We start from the raw sequence: 20,646 nt of genomic DNA, 5'->3' as shown, positions 1-20,646 counted from the left end.
ATTTTACAGTAATTTTATTGTGTAATGTGTAGTAGTGGAGTGTAACGTACGAGTATGTGGACGCGATAATGTTTCACTGAGGCAAGCTCAAAATTTTATGAAAATAATTTAACCAATTTTTCATTTTGTTTCAGGATACCCGAATACTCAAAACCAGAACACGACTGAACATTGTGATATTAGAAATGGTGGTCTTCCAATTTAATTATATGGCATGAATGTAGAAAGCCAGTGAGAGAATGAAGACAATGTACCAGGGCGGCATGGAGTGAAGAAGATGTCGGCGAAAGAGGTTGAGCTGACGGGCGGCGCTCCGTGGGGCTTCCGGATGCATGGAGGGGCAGACCACAACCAGCCTCTTAGGATATCCAGGGTATGTTCTAAAGTATTTTTTCTTTCTTCGAAATTTTGAAATAAACAACTTGAAAAAATCGAGCGAACCCACGACCTTTCGCGGCGGGCGACTGCTCTTCCAACTGAGCTACTTAAACACTGGATGAACCCGTGGATGAACTGGATTTCTCTAAGTTCGCTCGCGAACGATGATTCGTACCGATCATTTACATTCGCTCGCGCGCTTTCAGCAATTTCAATCGTAAAAGGTATTTGATATCTGCTAATTGAGATAAATGTAGGTATGAATTTATTACTATACCAGGACAGGAATTCAGCTTTTTTCATGAAGACAGTTTTTCTCTTTATTCTAAGTACCATACATAGCATTAGGGAAAAGGCTCTAAGTAAGGTATTTGTCATAGCAAAATGACTCTTATTGACTATTGACAAGATATTTCTGAACACCACTTTAGCGATTTGTTCCATAAATGCGATAGAATTCTTAGAAAAACAAGACATTTGATTAAATGATACCATATAAAAATCTAATATTGATGTCGATGTATTATTGCTTGGAAATTATTCCAGATTCAATAAACAAGTTTAACAACTTTCAACCCATAATCTGTCAATATAGACTTTGGTAAATGCATTAATAAGATGTCTCTACAATGAATATTGAATGCTCATAGTGATTTTAAAATTATGTCATTATTAGTTCCAAGAAAAAGCTATGACTTAAGACATAGGAAATTCTATGATAATTCCAATGTAAATTCCATGGAATTATTTGTTTGCAAAATCGCCGGGTTTTACTGGTGCAGACTAAGCTTTTGTTTTGTTTTCAGTAGGACGGGTAAAGACAGAAAGCAGTTCAGATTACGCAATTAAATTTGTCCATTGTAGAAAAACGTCTGTATTTCTCTTTGGAGCAGTTTGTTTGCACGGGTCAGGATTATTTGCCCGGGCGATTGTATTGTAGAGGCACGTAAAGAGTAGTAGTGGACTGCAGGTAATTCGTGGTGAGCTTTCAGTGGTGGGTAGTAGGTTTATTATAAGGTAGGCAGGAGGTATAGGAATACCGTAATTAGATCGGTAAAGCACTATTTCCCTGGAGGCTCTACATAACTGGTCTTTACTTCACGTGATCGAAGTCGTATCTTATTTCATACACGTAAGGTTTTATTTTTGTCACAAAAAGTAGTCTATGTCCTTCTTTTAGAAAGAAAATATATTTTCAATCTGTCACAGAAAGACTTTTCCTACTTGGCCCTCTCGATCTTGTATATCTCTAACCAACATTAGTCAATATCTCAACCGGTTAGGCGTGATAACTTTACAGCCAAATAGTTACAGCTTTTATAATGTAAAAATATGGATTGTATCAGTTAATAAAACAATATTCTCTCCCAACAGCGGTTCAGCGATTCTGTCGAGCGAGCACTTGATGTGAGTACGATTGTGCCGTGTTTGTTCCTTAAACAATAATCAATCATTCTTATTCCGACGAGAAAGAGTCTGCTTTATGAAATTTTCTTTCCACTTGTTTACCCACCTACTTACAAATTCATTCCTTTATCGTCTCGAAAGAAAATTGCTTTGAATACGCTTAAATTTAATTGACATGTTCTAACTGAAATAAATTGATACGAAGGTAATTTAAGTATCAATTTATTTGGTACAGTGTTATTAAATGTTAACCAAATTGCACGATGTTTGTTTCATAACCATTAGTGTAATTATCACATAATAACCTGCAGTAGTTAACGTACCTAAATTAAGCTTGGTTTGTCATCAACGGATGATGCGACTATTTTTCGATATATTAACAGCAAAATCTACTCGTAATTCGTATTAGATTTTTAACACTGGTTAGGTAGGTACTCCACTTAAGAGTTTGAATTATAAATTAATTATATTTTGTAGAAACAAACTGTATTAATTAATAAATAAGATGTATATTAGTTACTTTTCAAAAAATCAACATGGAAATACTCCTGGGAAAATAAACTCCGCGAGCCGAACTCCGTAAATTAATTTTGGATATTAATTTACTGTACCTAATATTCTAAAATAGTTGCTCACTCGTTTGTGCTACAACATAGCATTAACCAACTCCATATACTATATCATAATTTTCCACTAAAATCTTTATACATAACCGTTCCAAGATAATTTAATGCGATTGTGCCAAAAAATGGTCCGGCCGAGTACTCTGGTAAATCGAGGGCTCTTATTGGAACAAAACCCCCTTTAGCGGCATTTTCACGGTGCCTTACCATTGCCCACTGTTGACAGTCGCTCGATCCCTTAATGTTACAAGATATCCGAGCTCTCAATGAGGATCAATGTCCGTAGGATCAATATACTTTGCTGGTAGAATTAATAGCGCCCATTTACTTTCATAGAATAAATATATGTATTTTTACGAGTATTCAGTATTTGCAAACGTCTTAAGANGGTGGTTCAATGTGCATTTTGGCTGCCATTTTCCGATCGAATCGAATCACTGGTGACGCGGCGACTGACATTAGTGAAAACTTCACATTGGTTTGCGATGGCATTTTGACTAGACCCACAGATCCTCTAACATTGTCGTAAAAGTGGTAAAGATGACCCACGCTGAACTGTCCCGCCAAACTCAATGACAGGGGGGCGCTACCATCGTTCAACTATATGGTTTCCAACATGGCAAAAATCGGAACTAGCGATCCGGTATTGACGGTGGCGCCCCACTGTCAATGTCATGCATAGGACAGTTCAGTATTTTGGAACTATGTATATGTGTAGTTGACATCTGTCATTACAAAGAGCCCTGCGGGTCTAGTCAAAACGCACTTTAAAATCGCAAACCCATCGCAAACCAGTCGCAAACAAATAAACAAATCGCAAAAGAGGTCGATAACAAAAAAGGCTTAGTCAAACGGCAAAAAATCGAATTGCAAAGCCCTACCTATCGATAATCGAAAGACTGGATTGAAATTTCCCATACAAAGGCTTAGCCAACATGCATTTAAGACTCAATCAAAATCGAATCGAATCGCAACACCCGCCATTTTCATTGCGATTACTAAAACCCCGGTGATAAGCTTGGATTCGATCGAAAACCAATAGGGTGAGTTGCACCACCTAACTTTAAACGTAACTATGACGTTAACCGGTGTTTTTTGTATTGAGTTTGACAGATTTTAGACGTTTGTCAAAGTTAAACTAAGATGGTGCAACCCACCCTAAGGCTGTTTTGACAAATCCGCATCGCGATGTCGTTTTGACAGCTAGTTTGACAGCGAAGCATAGACGTAAACAGAGAGCAAAAGAAGGAAGAAACTAATTTAAAAAAAAAAGCTAGAAAAAGTAAAAACAATCGCAAAGTCATAGACATTTTTTAACTTTTATTCGATTTTGAATGAACTTTTATATCGCCGCGTCGTTGGTGGTTCAATGTGCATTTTGGCTGCCATTTTCCGATCGAATCGAATCACTGGTGACGCGGCGACTGACATTAGTGAAAACTTCCCATTGGTTTGCGATGGCATTTTGACTAGACCCACAGAAAGAAGGAATAAACAAATTAAAAAAAAAAAGCTGAAAAAAGTAAAATCAATCGCAAAGTCATAAACATTTTTTAACTTTTATTCGATTTTGAATGAACTTTTATATCGCCGCGTCGTTGGTGGTTCAATGTGCATTTTGGCTGCTATTTTCCGATCGAATCGAATTACTGGTGACGCGGCCGCGGCGACTGACATTAGTGAAAACTTCCTATTGGTTTGCGATGGCATTTTGACTAGACCCACTGTTTTGTTTTAGGTACTCACGAAAATAATTTTGCTTAACATTTTAAACATAAACATATTGTGAATTTTATAAGCCCTGTAACTTTGTTAAAGCTGTTTACGTGACATTGGCGAAATCATGGTTCTTAAAACCAAGTCGTTGCCATAATAAAAGAAGAAGAAGAAGACATACATCATGTACCCATTTAATTTCCTGCCCCTTCAATGAAATCACACGGTCCAGTAATTTAAACGTCGCCGCACTAAGGTCTGCAACAAAAAACAATTGACGGTCGCCGGCTTGGAGGCTAGTATCTCGATCACCGAACTATAATTCCACAGTGGAGCGGGTTTCAATTTTAATTACTATAAAGAGCACCTTATACCCTTTACTATGCTTATAGGGTGGGCTAATTTTTTTTGTAAATAACAACGCTTGATTCGAATACCTATGGATATACGTTGAACCTTGGACAGACCAAGTCAAGACTACATTCAATGGTTCACTCCACAAATTCCTTTTCAGGCTGGTAATACTTGTCACCATGTACCAAATGATCACTCTGACAAGAGAGTACCGAACAAGAAAAAAATAACCCTACGATACGTAAGTAGTTATTTATTAATCTGTTACGTATTTAGCAGATTAGAAGCTTAATTGAGGAGAGTATAGCTTACTGTTGGAAATAATTGTCTATCTGTCTACTTGCGCCGTGCCAACGAGGTTGATATGAGAAGAAAGAACGTCCTTCATTTTTAACCCTTAACTGGTATCGTGGGGGCCGCGCGGCCCCCACGCATGACGTTTTCTTTGATTTCTAAGAAGCTACGCATCGTGGGCAGCCAAAATTTTTGGTATTCTCATTTCGGCGCTACTCGCGTCTGGTGCAGGCGTTTCAGCACTGTATCATTCACCAGGACGAAGATATGCACGTGTTGGGGTCCGCGCGGCCCCCACAATACCAGTTACGTTAGTTTTTTTTCATGGCAATTTTTATTTGTTTTTTGTTTTTTTTTGCAGTATTTATGGCTTATTAGTGATAAAACAGTACGAGATACCTAGAACGAAGTTTTTTATTCCAAATTACTGATTAGTAGCATGTCAGAAGAATTATATAGTGATAATAAAATTATAGGTCATTGTGAAGACCCAATAACCAATATTCGGTCAATAATGAGGATACTGCTTCTGATTTTCTAGTTTTTTTTTCAGAGAGTGAAAATGAAGATGTTGTAGGACCTAGTCAATCCAGCTACTATGAAAAAATAAATACAAGTGGTCTGAAAATCCACCAGCACCTGCTAATGTTTGTCAACATAATATTTATGTTTTTATTTTTATAAAATGCTTATTATTTTTATTAATCATTACATTACAACGTTATTTATTATTAATTTCACATTATTATGGATTAATTAAAATAATAATATTTTTGATTATAACTTTCTAAACGTAAGTTTCATAGATATTTGTAACGTTACAAAAATATTACGTAAAAAGTTGTTACTATTATGTAATGTCTTGAAGTATATAAGTAAGAAGATTTAATACAATAAAAACTAAATGATTACATAGAAAAAGCCTGATATATATCATTTATGAGCATTTATTCAAGTATATAGGTAAAACATGCTTGCTAGAAGCAAACATAGTATGGGGGCCGCGCGGCCCCCACGATACCAGTTACGTATGTCCAATTTACGATACCAGTTAAGGGTTAATATCAGTCACGCACCATATTGTGTCACGTGTGTTGTATCGCAATTTCACAATGGTTTCACTATTAAGCGGAAGAAGTGTCACTTTTTTTGCGGCGTCACCTGCTGCAGGCATCTGTGTTTCTACTATAAGTTTACGTTAGGTGTGCTCGGCTCGCTAGCGAGTGCGTCAAATAATTATTATGAAGATTTTAGTTCTTGAAAGTAGCCGCTAAGATCGCTGTACAATCTGTCATAATGTAATTTTTTACGCAGTCGCTAGCGAGCTCACCTAACGTAAACTCATGGTAAGCACACTGATTAGAGTACTCTCTAACAGGCATCAAGGTAGTACTAGCATCATAAGTAATTATAAAAGTTGGTATTTGGCATCCAAAATCTTTAGTCTGATATCCTGCAGACTGAATTTATTATGAATGCATTCCAGGATATACGGGGGTCATCCAGGGAAAATGAACTATGAGTAGCGGCATTCCTACCCCAATAAAACTGGCAAACGTCATTTTGACTCTATGGCGACTCTGACACTAGTTTCTGTAATAAACCAAAGCCTATAGTTCCAAAATACTTAACTGTCCTATGCATCACGGGCGCCACCGTCAAAACCGGATCGCTCGTTCCGATTTTTGCCATGTTGGAAACCATATAGTTGAACGATGGTAGCGCCCCCCTGTCATTGAGTTTGGTGGGACAGTTCAGCGTGGGTCATCTATACGCGGTCGAAACTAAGGGTACTTTAAGTGTAAATAGATATTTGAATTTGAGGATAAAATAAATAGACTTCGGACGCAGGTCGACCGTAGTAAGCACAATCTGTTCAGGTGAAGATTCTAAGATGGTTCAAACTTTGAGAACAATTAGTCGATGAAGCAGATGATGTCGTGCCCTGCGTGCCCAAACAACGGCACGCGGGAAGATTTTAATGAATGCCACTGATAACGCCACTCTTGTAGCAGAGTTTTGGGTTGACACTGGATGTAGGTTTGTTGTCGACACGACAAGAAGAAAAAGAGTTTGAGAATAAGGTGTATAGATATTTTGAGACCCAAGGAAAAACATAGCACACTACAAAAACTTTTTCTGACATTTACAGTCCGTAATTCACGCGGTTGAAGTTCGGCGGGCAGTTTTTAGGGTTTTCCCGGAAATTATTCGAATTTTTCTCGTCGTAAAAACCATCCTTGGATTTCAACAAACATTTAAAAAACTAAATTGTAAAATTGGTCCAGGCGTTGTTGAGTTATGCGCTTACCAACACATTTTGCGATTCATTTTTATGTTATAGATTATTTAGGGCAGTGTCTTTCAAACTGTGGGTCTCGACCCCAGGGAGGTCGCGAAATCTCTTTCAAAAAAATCAATAAAGTCATAAAGATATATTTATCCGAGATCTATTATCATGCAAATGCATAAAAAGTTATATGGATTGAAGTATTCGGTCTCTACAACATCTTTGTAACATTATAAAAATGCATGAAAAAAAAAGGAACGGTTGGGGGTTCGAACTAGGGGGGTCGTATTATGAAAAAGGTTGAAAAACACTGCATTCTTGACCTACACATGTTAGGGTGGCTGGCAGACGTCACCTTGACTTTAGGGCGAGTGACACTATGAAGAAAGCATAATATGTCCATCATGTAAATGATGTATGAAGTTAATTTTACACGGATAGGGCCTTTCAATAAGAAATAAATAGTTACGAGAAACTATTATCTTTACTTTTCGCAGTTGTAAATACTTTTTATTTACTTATCATTGTTATTCACAGTTACATTTATTTTATAATATGCACTAAATGTTGTTATATGATAATTGCACAACATTAGTAAACAATATTGCATCTGTTATGTAGTTTTCAAATGATATAAATATTAGAAAAAAGTTCTAGTTTTATCACTTCGGAAGAGATATTCAATCACCATGGATTCCTTAGCTTTAGTAGTTATCTTTATGTTGTCGATGGTAAGTTTTAAAACCTAAACATTACTGTTTTTTTATTAATAATTTTAATATATTTTATTACTTTCCCTTTTTACATGGTGTTTAATCTAAATGTTCCAGTTCAAAAATGTAGAGCTGCTCATCGTGAGAGTAAATGAAGGCTTATTGCTAGGAGCTCCTCTGCCACTGTCTACCGGCCAAGGGTCATACTATAGCTTTAAGGGAATCCCATATGCAGAACCACCCGTTGGAAATCTGCGCTTCAAGGTAACAAATTATTGCTTAAAGAAAATAAGAAAGACTATAACTAAATCGTACATGTTGTGCACGAATAAATTAGTAAAATGGCTCTTGCAATGCACCCCCTCCTTCTCTCTCTTTTTATGGTTGAGAAGGCACTCTGACTTGGTAATTAAAATACCGGACGCAGTTCATATTGTGTTAAATCTCCTACAATATACGTTCTAATGCACCTTGAATATTCATTCTTTAATTGGTCTAGGCATGGGCGTGGGTTAGTTTTGAACAAATCAGCATTGCATTGTGTCAAATGAATATGAGCTTTTTTATTATTTTTCTCTTTAATTTACCTACTCCATATTAAGTGAATTTAAAAAAAAATTGTTTAAGAGTTATTTGGTTTTAATATACGACTCCATTATTTCCAGGATCCTAGACCAGTCAAACCGTGGTTAGGAATTAAAGAAGCACTTCTACACGGCCCAGTCTGTATTCAATTTAATCCAATCATCAACTCATATGTCCCGGGCAGTGAAGACTGCTTATACCTAAACGTTTACACCCCTGACTTGACACCGACCACACCTTTGCCAGTCATGGTTTTCATCCATGGAGGGGCATTTAGGGCGGGATCTGGAAATTCACTTATATATGGCCCAGACTTTATAGTTCAAAAGAACGTTGTGCTGGTCACATTGAACTATAGACTAGATGCTTTAGGATTCCTCAAGCTGGACACGAAGGATGTTCCTGGCAATGCTGGATTAAAAGACCAGAGCCTGGCGTTAAAATGGGTTCACGATAACATAGCTGCATTTGGGGGCGACCCTGAACTGATCACTTGCTGCTCACTCACATGCTGTCACCGATGTCCAAAGGATTGTTCAAAAGAGCTATAGCCATGAGCGGAGTACCATTTTGCGAATGGGCAGTCACGTATGAGCTTACGAAAAGATCTTTTGCACTTGGCAAGTTATTAGGCAGCAACACAACTGATCCTCATGAAATGTTGAACTTCTTACAAAGTCAATCCCCTTTGAAAATAGTCCATAAGTTTCCTATCGTGATACCAGAAGAAATATTTTGGAATTTTGGACTAAAAATGACAGCGTTCCAACCTGCCCCGGAAAAAGACTTGGGGCACAAACGATTTTTAGTTGAGTCGCCGATTGAGACGCTCAAACGAGGAAACGTCACTCCAGTAGACTTGCTGTTGGGGCACACCAGCTTGGAATACTTGTATCAGCTGCCAAACATTAATAGTTCCCTTGTTAATTACAGTCTAATGCGCAGGTTACTAATCCCTCGCGAAATTATACTGTACGGCTCCCCCCAGCTGGACTTTGACGCAATAGCTGATAGAATATATGACAAATATTTCGGCCAAAGTGCCATTGGCTATGGCACACTGTATGAGTTTCTTCAGTATTTCAGCCAAGAAACATTTGAGTATCAAATAAGAAGGTTCCTCAAGTACCTTTCCGCTGTAATTAAGAAGTATTTTTACAAATTCTTCATCATATCGGAGAGAAATCGGTACGCATCATTGGGCGAGCCGTATGGGATTGTTGGGGTGAGCCATTCGGATGATATCGAATATATCTTCGACTCCAGAGTTGCGAAGGGCGGTTTTCCAGTGGGTTTCCCAGTAAGTGTGACATCTGAGATCTACAGACTGATTAATCAGACTGTTACGTTGTACACAAACTTCGTAAAATATGGGTAAGCTTTCATTTATGAAATTTCAAGGATAACTATAATGGTTAAGATAGATCTTAGATATAAAATTTCATACCTTATAAAAAAATCCTCAGAAGAAAATATTCAAAGTTGCTTTTGATGAAGTAAATGCTTGCTTCTGAAATATATTGTGATAATGACGGACAACTACGGAACCCTACACTGCGCGTGGCACGACACGCACTTGACTATTTTTTAATATATTTTTTTTTATTCACAACGAGGAAGCTCTTGGCCTGTATCTGACCTGATGTTATTGTTACTTTTCCAGAAACCCGACTCCGGATGGCTCCCTCGGCGCAGTTTGGCCACAGTACGACGAGACTTCCAAGGGCTACATGAAGATCAACTCCACCTTGAGCGCTGATAACGATCCTGACGCTGATGCTGTGGCCTTCTGGACTAGCATCTTCAGCGACGCTGGCATAGAACTGCCGTGAAAAGGCTGGGGTTTCTAGATAATACGTTTACTATTTTATGTGACTGATGACATTGTAGGTTAACTTATGTTACAGTAATAATTTATTTTTATCTGAATGAGAATATTGTAGTATTTCGTAAGTTAGAATTATTAACTTATTTTTTATTTATTAAATTGTTTTTAATGATTTGCTCGTTTGTCTTAAAACCTTTAGTTTTGTTTAACCTCAAAAAGAACCTTTAACAAATGGCAGCGTTGGCCATTGCTATATTTTTTTGCACATTTATTACATACTAGCTGACCCGGCGAACTCTGTTCCGCCTTAAAGGCAATAAGTAAGCAAATCTTTCTTTATTTGCTCTCCGTTTAGACCTACCCTACGGACCTGGACTACGACAAACATTTTAACACCAAAATCAGCTCAATCGGCCCAGCCGTTCTCGAGTTTTAATCAGACTAACGAACATAAATTCATTTTTATTTATATAGATTTAATCTTTTCAACCGACTTCAAAAAAAGGAGGAGGTTCTCAATTCGACCCGTATGTTTTTTTTTTTTTNTCAAGGTAATAATTAGTTAACTAAAAAGCAATAAATAAGTAAAATTTTATAAAAAAAAATAAAACCGACTCCAAAAAACCTACATTAAAAAGTAGAAAAATAATTACTAATAACCTACTTATTTATTAGGACGAATTAATATTTATGTAGGTATACCATGATTGATACTTTTGGAGTCGGTGCAGGCAAACTTTACATGTTTCATAATCTTGGCACCGACTCCAGAAGTATCAATCATGGTATACCTACATAAATATTAATTCGTCCTAATAAATAAGTAGGTTATTAGTAATTATTTTTCTACTTTTTAATGTAGGTTTTTTGGAGTCGGTTTTATTTTTTTATTTTTGGATTTATATTTTTTTTGCATAATATCCTGCAATAACTTTACACATAATATTAGCGAAGACTGTACCAATAACAGCTTATTTTAATTACCAAAATTTTAAGACTCTTATCGACATTTCATTTCGTATGACCGAGAAGACTGTCCCTCGAGTACAAAGAAAAGTTAGTTGCATTTTTATTTTCGCATAATTAAAACAAATGCACTTTGCATTCGGGCAAACGATCGAAGCGATAAGACTTGACAGGTAATTTATTTATTTAATGAAGGTATTGATATCAAAAGTTCGAAACACGCATCGATGTTCCCAGTTATAAATAAAAGTCGAAATTTGCAGTGCAGTAAAGTGCATTTGACGAGTGACTTGGCCATAGTGTTGTTCTTTTTTTAAGTTTGTAGTTTTCCCAAAATTAAATATTAGAAGGCAAAAAAGTGATCATTTTTTGTTTAAAGAATATCTAATTGAAACGTTTTAATAGAACATGATGCAAATGATTGCGTTGATTGTTTTAGAAAAAAAAACATGGTCTGTCTTGAGTAATTAGGACTGAGGATGTAATTACCAATCCTCGCGCAAAAAACAGTGCGCGGTATTCTTTATCACCATGCTAGTGATATTTAACCCATATATGCCCAGAGGCACGAAAACGACCCAATGGTACATGTTCTCTTGCGATGCCAATTACAAAAAAACTGTACGTTTGTTTTCTGTTTTAGCGCTATAAATATAATGTTGAAAGAACTTCCTAATCAAATATAACAGTTACTAAGTTCGTACGCCGCCACTTTTTTAGAATTTGAAATTGAATTTCACTAATTTTTTTGTTGTTGAAATTAGTGCACCCAGTCTTACAAAAATGTAAATATTATTTTATGTATTCTGTTTTAAACGATTATTGCGATTGAAATATTGAAATGAATATATTTCCAAGGTAAATAACTAAGAAGTGTTATGAAAATATAAACATGTGCTTTGTTATTTTTTGCAAAAGTTCTGTTGGTCGAAAACGACCGCATGGGCATATATGAGACCAGAATGTAGATTTTCATTGTATAAAGTATTTCAAATAAAAGTCGTGTTTATTATATAATTAGTTTATAATTTCATCAAATTATAGCAAATAGTGTAAAATAATGTTATTTGGTTAATTTAGGACCTTGAATAATTACACAGTTAGTACAATTTAGGCACGAAATTCTGCAAAACACTTGTTTGTTTTTGCGTAAAGCACAATTCTTACGATTCTGACTGGTGAGGATCAAATGCTCAACACCATACAGCCTTTTAGAGGTATATTAGAGGGCACTGGGCGTGTAGAAGGTCCAGGCTGAGTTCGAGGAGATCCATTTGTAAGAAGCGAATTTCTAGTAATTTACCTTCGAAACTTCAAAGTGTCTACAGATGCTTCAAGGGATCTCGCTATTTCGGCAAAGTTATTCATGGGAAGGAAAAAAATGGTTCTAATGTTTTTGACATGGTTGATTGATGTCACCGTCAATAAAATAACTCTGGAGTTTCGAAGGTCAATAGCTAGAAATTTGCTTCCAAAATATAGATCTCCTTGAACTCAGTCTACCTTCAACACGCCCAGTGCCGTCTAATATACCACTAAGTGTAAGGCGATATGGTGCTGAGCATTTGATTGATCCTCACCGGTCAGATTCGTAGAAATTGTGCAGTATGCAAACACATAACTGTGAAGAAATGCAGCAAGTGTAGTGTAAATCTCCATGACAAATGTTTTGAGGCCTAAATTGTACTAACTGTATTATTATTTAAGTTCCTATATAAACCAAATATGATTGTTATACACTATTTGCTATATTCTGTTCAAATTTGTAAACTAATTATATAATAAAGACGACTATTATTTGAAAATACTTTATACTATGAACACCTACATTCTAGTCTCATATATGCCCAGGCGGTCGTTTTCGACCGACTGAAAAAAAAATAGTTCCAAATCCTGAAATCCAAAAACTCACCTTGGTTCATGATTATGGGCCTATATAGAGTAAATATGCCAATATACATAAAAATCTGGGACCTAAATAGTTCTGGGCATATATGGGTTAAAAAAAAATGCAAAGAAGACCGAGTGCAGTGGTGTTAATAAAAACGTGCCAGCCAAATATTGAGAATCTCCTCCTTTTTTTAGTCAGTTAAATGCACGCGTGCGCAATGCTGCAGCAGTATTATTTAATCCCTAAAACAATGTATAATCAACTTTAGGAGCTAATAGCGGGGAAAAAGGACTTAAAGGGCTGGTAAAAAACGCGAAGTCATTTTGGTTGATCAAGTTACACCGTTAAGTTTTTAATATTGACCAGTCTGTCATCACCTGTCATGGTTCAATTTTAATAATAATCATTAACAAAGCATAAGCTGTTTATTGATTCAAAACGGTAACAATCTTCTTCTTTTGTCATAATATTATCCTTATCGCTGCCGATATCATTTACACTTCTTTCATACAGGGTGTTTGGCAAAGGGTTAAAATGAGGCCCTTTAATCCTTTTCACACTTTACCTTTTTAAAATTTAAATTAAAATGTTTTATGTATTTACCCTATTTCTAAGCAAAAATAACGAATTGAAACACTCAAACCTTTGGTCATGTTTTTTCTTGAAAATATACGAGTGCAAATTAGGAATAATTAAATTAGAAAAAGTTTTTTTTTAAATAAATGAGCCTGCATTTGTGAAGTTAAAACTTTTCACAACACTCCCTGTATTCATGCCATTGAGCTAACGTTATTGCAATCGCTGTCCTTCACCGATTAAGAATGAACTTCTGAGAACAGCCAGGCACGATATCAAGTTAGTATTTTCAAAATGCTTATTTTTGAAAATAAATTGTCATATCTATTCTATATCTATAAAAGCGAAAGGTCACTGATTGACTGACTCACTCACTCATGTACGAAGTCACTAGTTTATGATAATCGTCAAAGGAGTTCAAAATTCAAATCCAACCATCCTGTAAATATGTCTATAGTATCAATGAGCAATTTCTGACGCAGTTTCTTCCTAATTTATGCAAATTGCAAAGTATATCTTTCAATATAAAGTGCGGAATATTACCTAGGGCACTATTTAACTTGTGAGCCTCGACAACATAACGTGTTGTTAGACGACATCTGATACTTTTAATGAAAAGTTTGACATTTTTGACTACAACCTTATTCAAAACTTTTTATCATTTGAGCACGTTTTGTATTATTAACATTGAATTGAAAATTATCTTTACTACAAAAACATGGAATTGACTTGCGGAAATTTTCGCGCGAAGATTTATTATGACTTTCGACGTGGTTAATCAATACAAAACTGAAGCGGTCAGCTAAATTTGTCTTTTGGTGATAAAGATCTGTCCTTTACCATTGTAAAACGCTAGTTTAAGAAGTATAATATTGTATGTCATTGGCTCACCAGTGAACTTTGCGAAAGTCGTCCAAAATGACTAATAGTGGCGGAAAACATTGATGTTATCAGAAAAATGGAACAGAAACCTCGTCATGTGATATATCGTAGGATTGAGATAATCCTAGGCATTAATTCCATTAGCAGTAATAAAATATTGTATGACCATATTATGGTTAATACGTTTTTTACTCGCTGGATGTCCCAAAAATTTTCAAACGCTCAATAGGACGCTTGAGTCGTTTAGTCCTTGAAAATGTTTGATAAATACGTTTAAAAAGCTTTAAAAGCCGTTTTTAAAATTGTGACAGTTGACGAATTAAGGATCTATGCATAATGATCCTGAAAATAAACAGCTATCGACTATGGAGGTGTTTTAAGATGAACCATTTCCAACAAAAGTCCCATGCGCTCGGAACACTTTAAAACTTACGGTTGCCTATTTTTCCGAAATATCCGATTATATGACAGAAACGTTACTAGAGAAATTTAGAATGGTTAATTCTTAATAGTAAACAGCCACTTTTTTTTCCAAAAGTCTTCAGTTTAATAAGGGAAACTGACCAGCATAGTCGAATCGCCATTCGTGACGAAAATGTGAGCTTTTACACGTCTCGTCAAACAACTGACTATTTGAACACTCAAAATATGAAATAAACAGGTCCAACGCTACAAAATTCTTGATTGGAATCTAGGCACTTCTTTTGGTACCCATATATTGAAATTAAATGCGTGAACAGCGATTTATGTAGCCAGAAGCAACTGTCGGTGCGGTCAAAAACCATGTTTTGGAGGTGCCTCAAGCTGAGTGGAAAAAATGCTATGAAAAGTGTTTCGGACTCATTAAAAAGTACATAAATCATGAAAGACAATACCAATAAACGCAATCAATACCATTTTAATAATAAACTACTTTGTTTTCATAGTTAGGCTCACAACTTAAATAGTGTCCCACGTATAGGTGTAATCGACCACTTCAGATATTTTAGCGTGAATCGGTCAGCTAGACTCTGTAGCAATTGACGCAATGGTCTGCATCTAAGTTAGTATTAAACTATTAATACTTGTGCATCACAAATGACATTGACTGCATGAGACCTAGATGATACTGTGATTACTGAACTATAAATACAATAGCAAAGTTGCTAAAGGGCTATTGTGCATCAGCCACCATGGCTATGTTATCATGGAGGTTGCTCTATATTTTATCAACGGTAAGTACTATTTTTATCATATTGTGCTCAAATGGAAACATTTTATAATAATAAATGAGATTAGCACAGAAATCTCACAATTAAATTTGACTTTGTAAATAAACATTATGATTGATGATCAATTAAGATAGTCAGTTGAAATATACTCTTTTTCTTTCCAGATTATTTATGTGGACTCGACCATCGTCCGAGTGAACGAAGGACTGTTGTTGGGAGCGCATAAAACCACGTCCACCGGTCTAGGGGAGTTCTACAGCTTCAAAGGGATTCCTTATGCGGAACCGCCAGTTGGAAACCTGCGATTCAAGGTAGGTATTATACAGGTGATTTTTTTTTTAAAACAACGCCCGTCTCGGGTGTGGTAGTATATACGACACTGATGCCAAAAAAACCTATTTTCATAGAGAAATCCGTGAGATCAGGAAACTATGGTATTATTTCCGCGGGCGAGCTATCGGTCAATCCCCCCGCTCTCTCGGCGCGGCTGCATGTTCTCGGTAGTGTATCGGGGTACGCGGGTGTGGTACGGTCGGTAACAAGCGCCGCGTGAAAGTTTTAGGATACGTTTGATTTGAACAAGGTTATTTTACTAAAGATAAAGTTATAATTAAATATTTATTAATATTTTTCTTGTTTATTTTCATTTGTGCTATCACCCCTGATTCGGGCAGTTGCTATTCAAACATCACTTTTTATCTTTAATTTTAAATGACCAAGCTACTCAGACTTCTGCTTCTAACGCCCGTATTCACAAACATTACTATGAGGTCTCACAGTGCGCGTGGACGCACACTGGACCTATTCAAACCTGAGCGATATTCGCTGCCGCTGTGGGTAGAAGTACATGCCACGCGGGTTTCGCTCAGGTATTTAGTATCAAGTACCGCGGCTAGAGCGTTTTATCTGCCGCAGACGGTAGCGAATACCGCTTAGGTCTGAATAGGCCTTTATTCAACGCTGTGCATTCGATTTGCTGCTCCACTTAAGCAAGTATCGTTTGTGAATACGGGCGTTAGTCTTGTACAGTTAAATAGGCGCCATAACAACGGAAAGTTTCGATCATTTCGCCAAATTCTTCGCTAGAAATAATAGATAACTCGTTGCTGATCCTATATTTATATTCGTCAATCGATAGTCAGTTTTTTGTGGGAATTATACTCAGAAACTTGCGTAATGTTTGTTTTGCGCTTTAAGGGCAAAAAAGTAATGAGTTAGGTATGTAAAGAGCAATAAAAAAGTCTAATATTTCTAGTATAAACTCTTTAATAAATCTTTATTTCATCAGTACAAATATGTGCATGTTGTATTTCTTTTTTATGTCGAATTTCAGGACCCTATACCTCGTAAGCCATGGACAGGAATAAGAGAAGCACTTATACACGGCCCTATCTGTATCCAATTTAACAAATTACTAAACATCTATTTACCAGGCAGCGAGAACTGTCTCTTTTTGAATGTGTACACACCAGACATGACGCCAGAGAAACCTCTGCCAGTGATGTTTTTCATTCATGGAGGTGCATTCAGGAGTGGATCAGGAAACTCACTTGTATACGGCCCAGATTTTATAATTGATAAGAAAGTAGTTTTAGTCACAATCAACTACAGGCTGGATGCTTTGGGATTTCTCAAGCTAGATACGAAGGATGTTCCAGGCAATGCTGGAATGAAAGACCAGAACTTGGCGTTGAAATGGGTTCACGATAACATCCACAAATTCGGCGGCGATCCTAATGAAGTGACTCTTATTGGAGAGAGTGCGGGGTCAGCGTCGGTGACGTATCACATGCTGTCACCGATGTCCAAAGGATTGTTCAAAAGAGCCATAGCCATGAGCGGAGTACCATTTTGCGAATGGGCTATCACGTATAAACTAACAGAGCGGTCATTCGCTCTCGGTAAGTTATTGGGAAGCAAAACAACTGATCCCGACGAAATGTTAAAATTCCTGCAAGAACAGGAAGCGTATGATATTATCAATAAGACGCCTATTGTAATACCAGAAGAAAATGAATGGCAATATATTGGACTAAAAATGACGGCGTTCCAACCTGCTCCAGAAAAAGACTTCGGGCAAGAACGCTTTTTAGTCGAACCACCAACTGAGACGCTTAAAAGAGGAAATGTCTCTGCAGTAGACTTGCTGATTGGGTACACTAGTTTGGAATATCTATACATGTTAACAAAACTCAATAACTCACTCGAAAAATACAACAATATGCGCCAATTATTAGTTCCTCGTGAAATTTTGCTGTATGGAAAGAATGATACAGATCCAAATGATTTAGCTGCTAAAATTTCGAAACAATATTTTGGAAATAAAGCCATAAATAATGAGACATTGGAAGAATTTCTTTATTATCACAGCGATGAAATATTTGGTTATAACATCAATAGGTTTTTGAAATATTATCTGTCTACTAAAATTAAGACGTATCTTTACAAATTCTATACATTGTCAGATAGGAATCGGTTTTCTTCAGTAGGGGAGCCTTTGGGAATAACTGGATTGTCGCATACAGATGATTTGTTGTATATATTTGACTCCATAATTGCTCCTGGTGGCCCAGTAGCCCTATCGTCGAAAATCTTCAGACTCATTAATGAAACAGTTACGTTGTTCACGAACTTTGCTAAATATGGGTATGTTCTTATTTTACTATCATGTTTTATTAGTACCTCCTAAAGACAAGATTCGGTTACAATATGGATACGCTTTTAACGAACAATTTTAAAATTAAATTTTCCACGATTTATGATGTTAAACATTTGATATAACATAATTTATTTTGTGTTTTTATAATAAGTCACATTTTTATTATTTTTACAAGATTAAAAAAATAAAAAAACTGAACGAAGATCTTGAAGACAAACAGAAAATTAATTGGAATTACATTTTCAGGGATCCAACTCCTGACGATTCTCTCGGCGTGGACTGGCCCGAGTACGACAACGATTCCAAGGGCTACCTGATCATCAACTCCACGCTGCGCGTTGACAGAGCTCCTGATGCTGACGTCAACGAATTCTGGACTGGCATATACGAGGAAGGTGGTGTCGAACTGCCGTAATGGATTTGGGTTTTATTCTGTCCATTTCAGCCGTCGTCCACTGCTGGACATAGGTCCCCTCCCTCCAAGGATTTACCACAACGACTTTTCACGTGCTTTCTTTATTTTTAATGACAAATAAATTGATTAAAAAGGCGAGTCAAGTTCGCGAATCTAGATGAACTAGACAATAATTATGTTTAGTATTTTTTATTATTTTATATTAATAGAAGTTGCCAAAAGATTACGATCTCATCCTCAATAAAAAAAAAATGCAAACACGATAGCATCAATACTTAGGTAAAATCGTTGTTCTAATTTATAATAATTTTCAATATTATTGTGGATAATAGTAATAAGGATATATTTACTTTTAGTTATTTATTCAAGTATGTTCTTACCTACATGAAAAATTACACTTTATACATCTTTTTGAGTGTCTTTTAATGGGTTATTCCTAAAGCAATAAAATAAACTCATCAAAAACAATACTTGTCAAAAAAACCAAGTCTCGCAACTCAGTTGTTCTACGGTAAAAAGTTGTGAGATCCATGTAATACCAAGTCCAGGCCAGGAAATCTTTAACGTTTTACATAAATTATTGACTTGGCCATCGCACTAAATAATTTAATTTACACGTGTTTTCATGCGATGGCCAAGTCAATATATTTATGTAAAACGTTAAAGATTTCCTGGCCTGGACTTGGTATTACATGGATCTCACAACTTTTTACCGTAGAACAACTGAGTTGCGAGACTTGGTTTTTTTGACAAGTATTGTTTTTGATGGGATCTCATTTCTTTTTGTATTTTGTAGACAGCAGTTATGTATCTAGAAAACTGGACCGAAATTGAAAAATTTTACTCGACTTGGCGGTTGCACTACCGTGCCCCCAAATATTTTAGTTTTTCCTTGATTCATACACCAAACACTACTTATATTTCAAATTTGAAGCTTCTAGGTCTGCTAGAAGTGCCTTAGAATTTTGATGATCGGTGAGTCAGTCAGTGAGTCAGTGAGTGACAAAATTAAGTAACTTTGACCCGTTATAATTCTTAAACTACTGGTTCAAATTGAATGAAATTTTAAATATACCGTGTCTTTACAATGCCTGCATAGCTAATGAAAATTCAGCCTTCTAGTTTTATCCACAACGAAGTTACAGGCGGTCGAAAATGGCCTGAATTGCTTCGAGAAAAGGATGGTACGGCCGTGCCGCTTTTTTGCTCGACTTGGTGGGGGCACTGCCGTGCCCCCAGATAAATTTAAAAAGCTTATTCTTGCGCGACTGCGTTTCCGACTACGAATTTTACTTTGAATATAACCTACCTACATAACTTATAGCAGATTTTAACTTTTTATTATGTAAAAAATTATACATTATTTCATGCTACATTTATGACGAGAAAAGATTAGCAACGCTTGTTAAAAACAACTGTTCCAATTTGAACAATATGATTGCGTTTTATATTCTGAAGTTATTTTTCTTTTCATGCATCAATGTCTCAAAAATGACTCGAGAGAAGAGTCAATGTCTATTTAAGTATTATTAAAATGATTTGAACGGTGTCTCTTAAACAATTTAAAAGTAGGTTCAATATAGATTAATTGATTAATCAATGAAATGTTTAAAATTACATTAAAATATTTTTATGCGAAAAAAATTATGCCAAAGTATGGTTCTTCTATTCCGTGTGAGGTAGATGATGAAGTCTAAAGGGTTGACAAAGACTAATCCCAACTAATATTATAAATGCGAAAGTAACTCTGTCTGTCTGTCTGTCTGTCTGTCTGTCTGTCTGTTACGCTTTCCCGCTTAAACCTCGCAACCGATTTTGATGAAATTTGGCATAGAGATAGTTTGAGTCCCGGGAAAGA

General features: G+C 36.1%; 1 protein-coding gene across 1 annotated transcript; it reads left to right on the top strand.

Moving 5' to 3' along the window:
* The first annotated feature begins 7,739 nt into the window (after positions 1 to 7,739).
* LOC114357538 (uncharacterized) lies at positions 7,740 to 19,200 on the top strand. The gene is given in 9 exon segments (XM_028311217.1): positions 7,740 to 7,793; positions 7,893 to 8,039; positions 8,441 to 8,852; positions 8,855 to 9,734; positions 10,024 to 10,188; positions 15,633 to 15,717; positions 15,879 to 16,025; positions 17,048 to 18,360; positions 18,620 to 19,200. Coding segments are annotated over 9 exon segments (3,360 nt in total). The 5' UTR covers positions 7,740 to 7,751; the 3' UTR covers positions 18,789 to 19,200.
* Positions 19,201 to 20,646: the final 1,446 nt, after the last annotated feature.

Source organism: Ostrinia furnacalis, unplaced genomic scaffold, assembly GCF_004193835.3.
Source record: "Ostrinia furnacalis isolate ACB-3 unplaced genomic scaffold, ASM419383v2 OfSCF3220, whole genome shotgun sequence".
Taxonomy (NCBI): domain Eukaryota; kingdom Metazoa; phylum Arthropoda; class Insecta; order Lepidoptera; family Crambidae; genus Ostrinia; species Ostrinia furnacalis.
The sequence above is the reverse complement of the archived record's forward strand: the minus strand, read 5'-3'. Positions and strand labels throughout refer to the sequence as shown.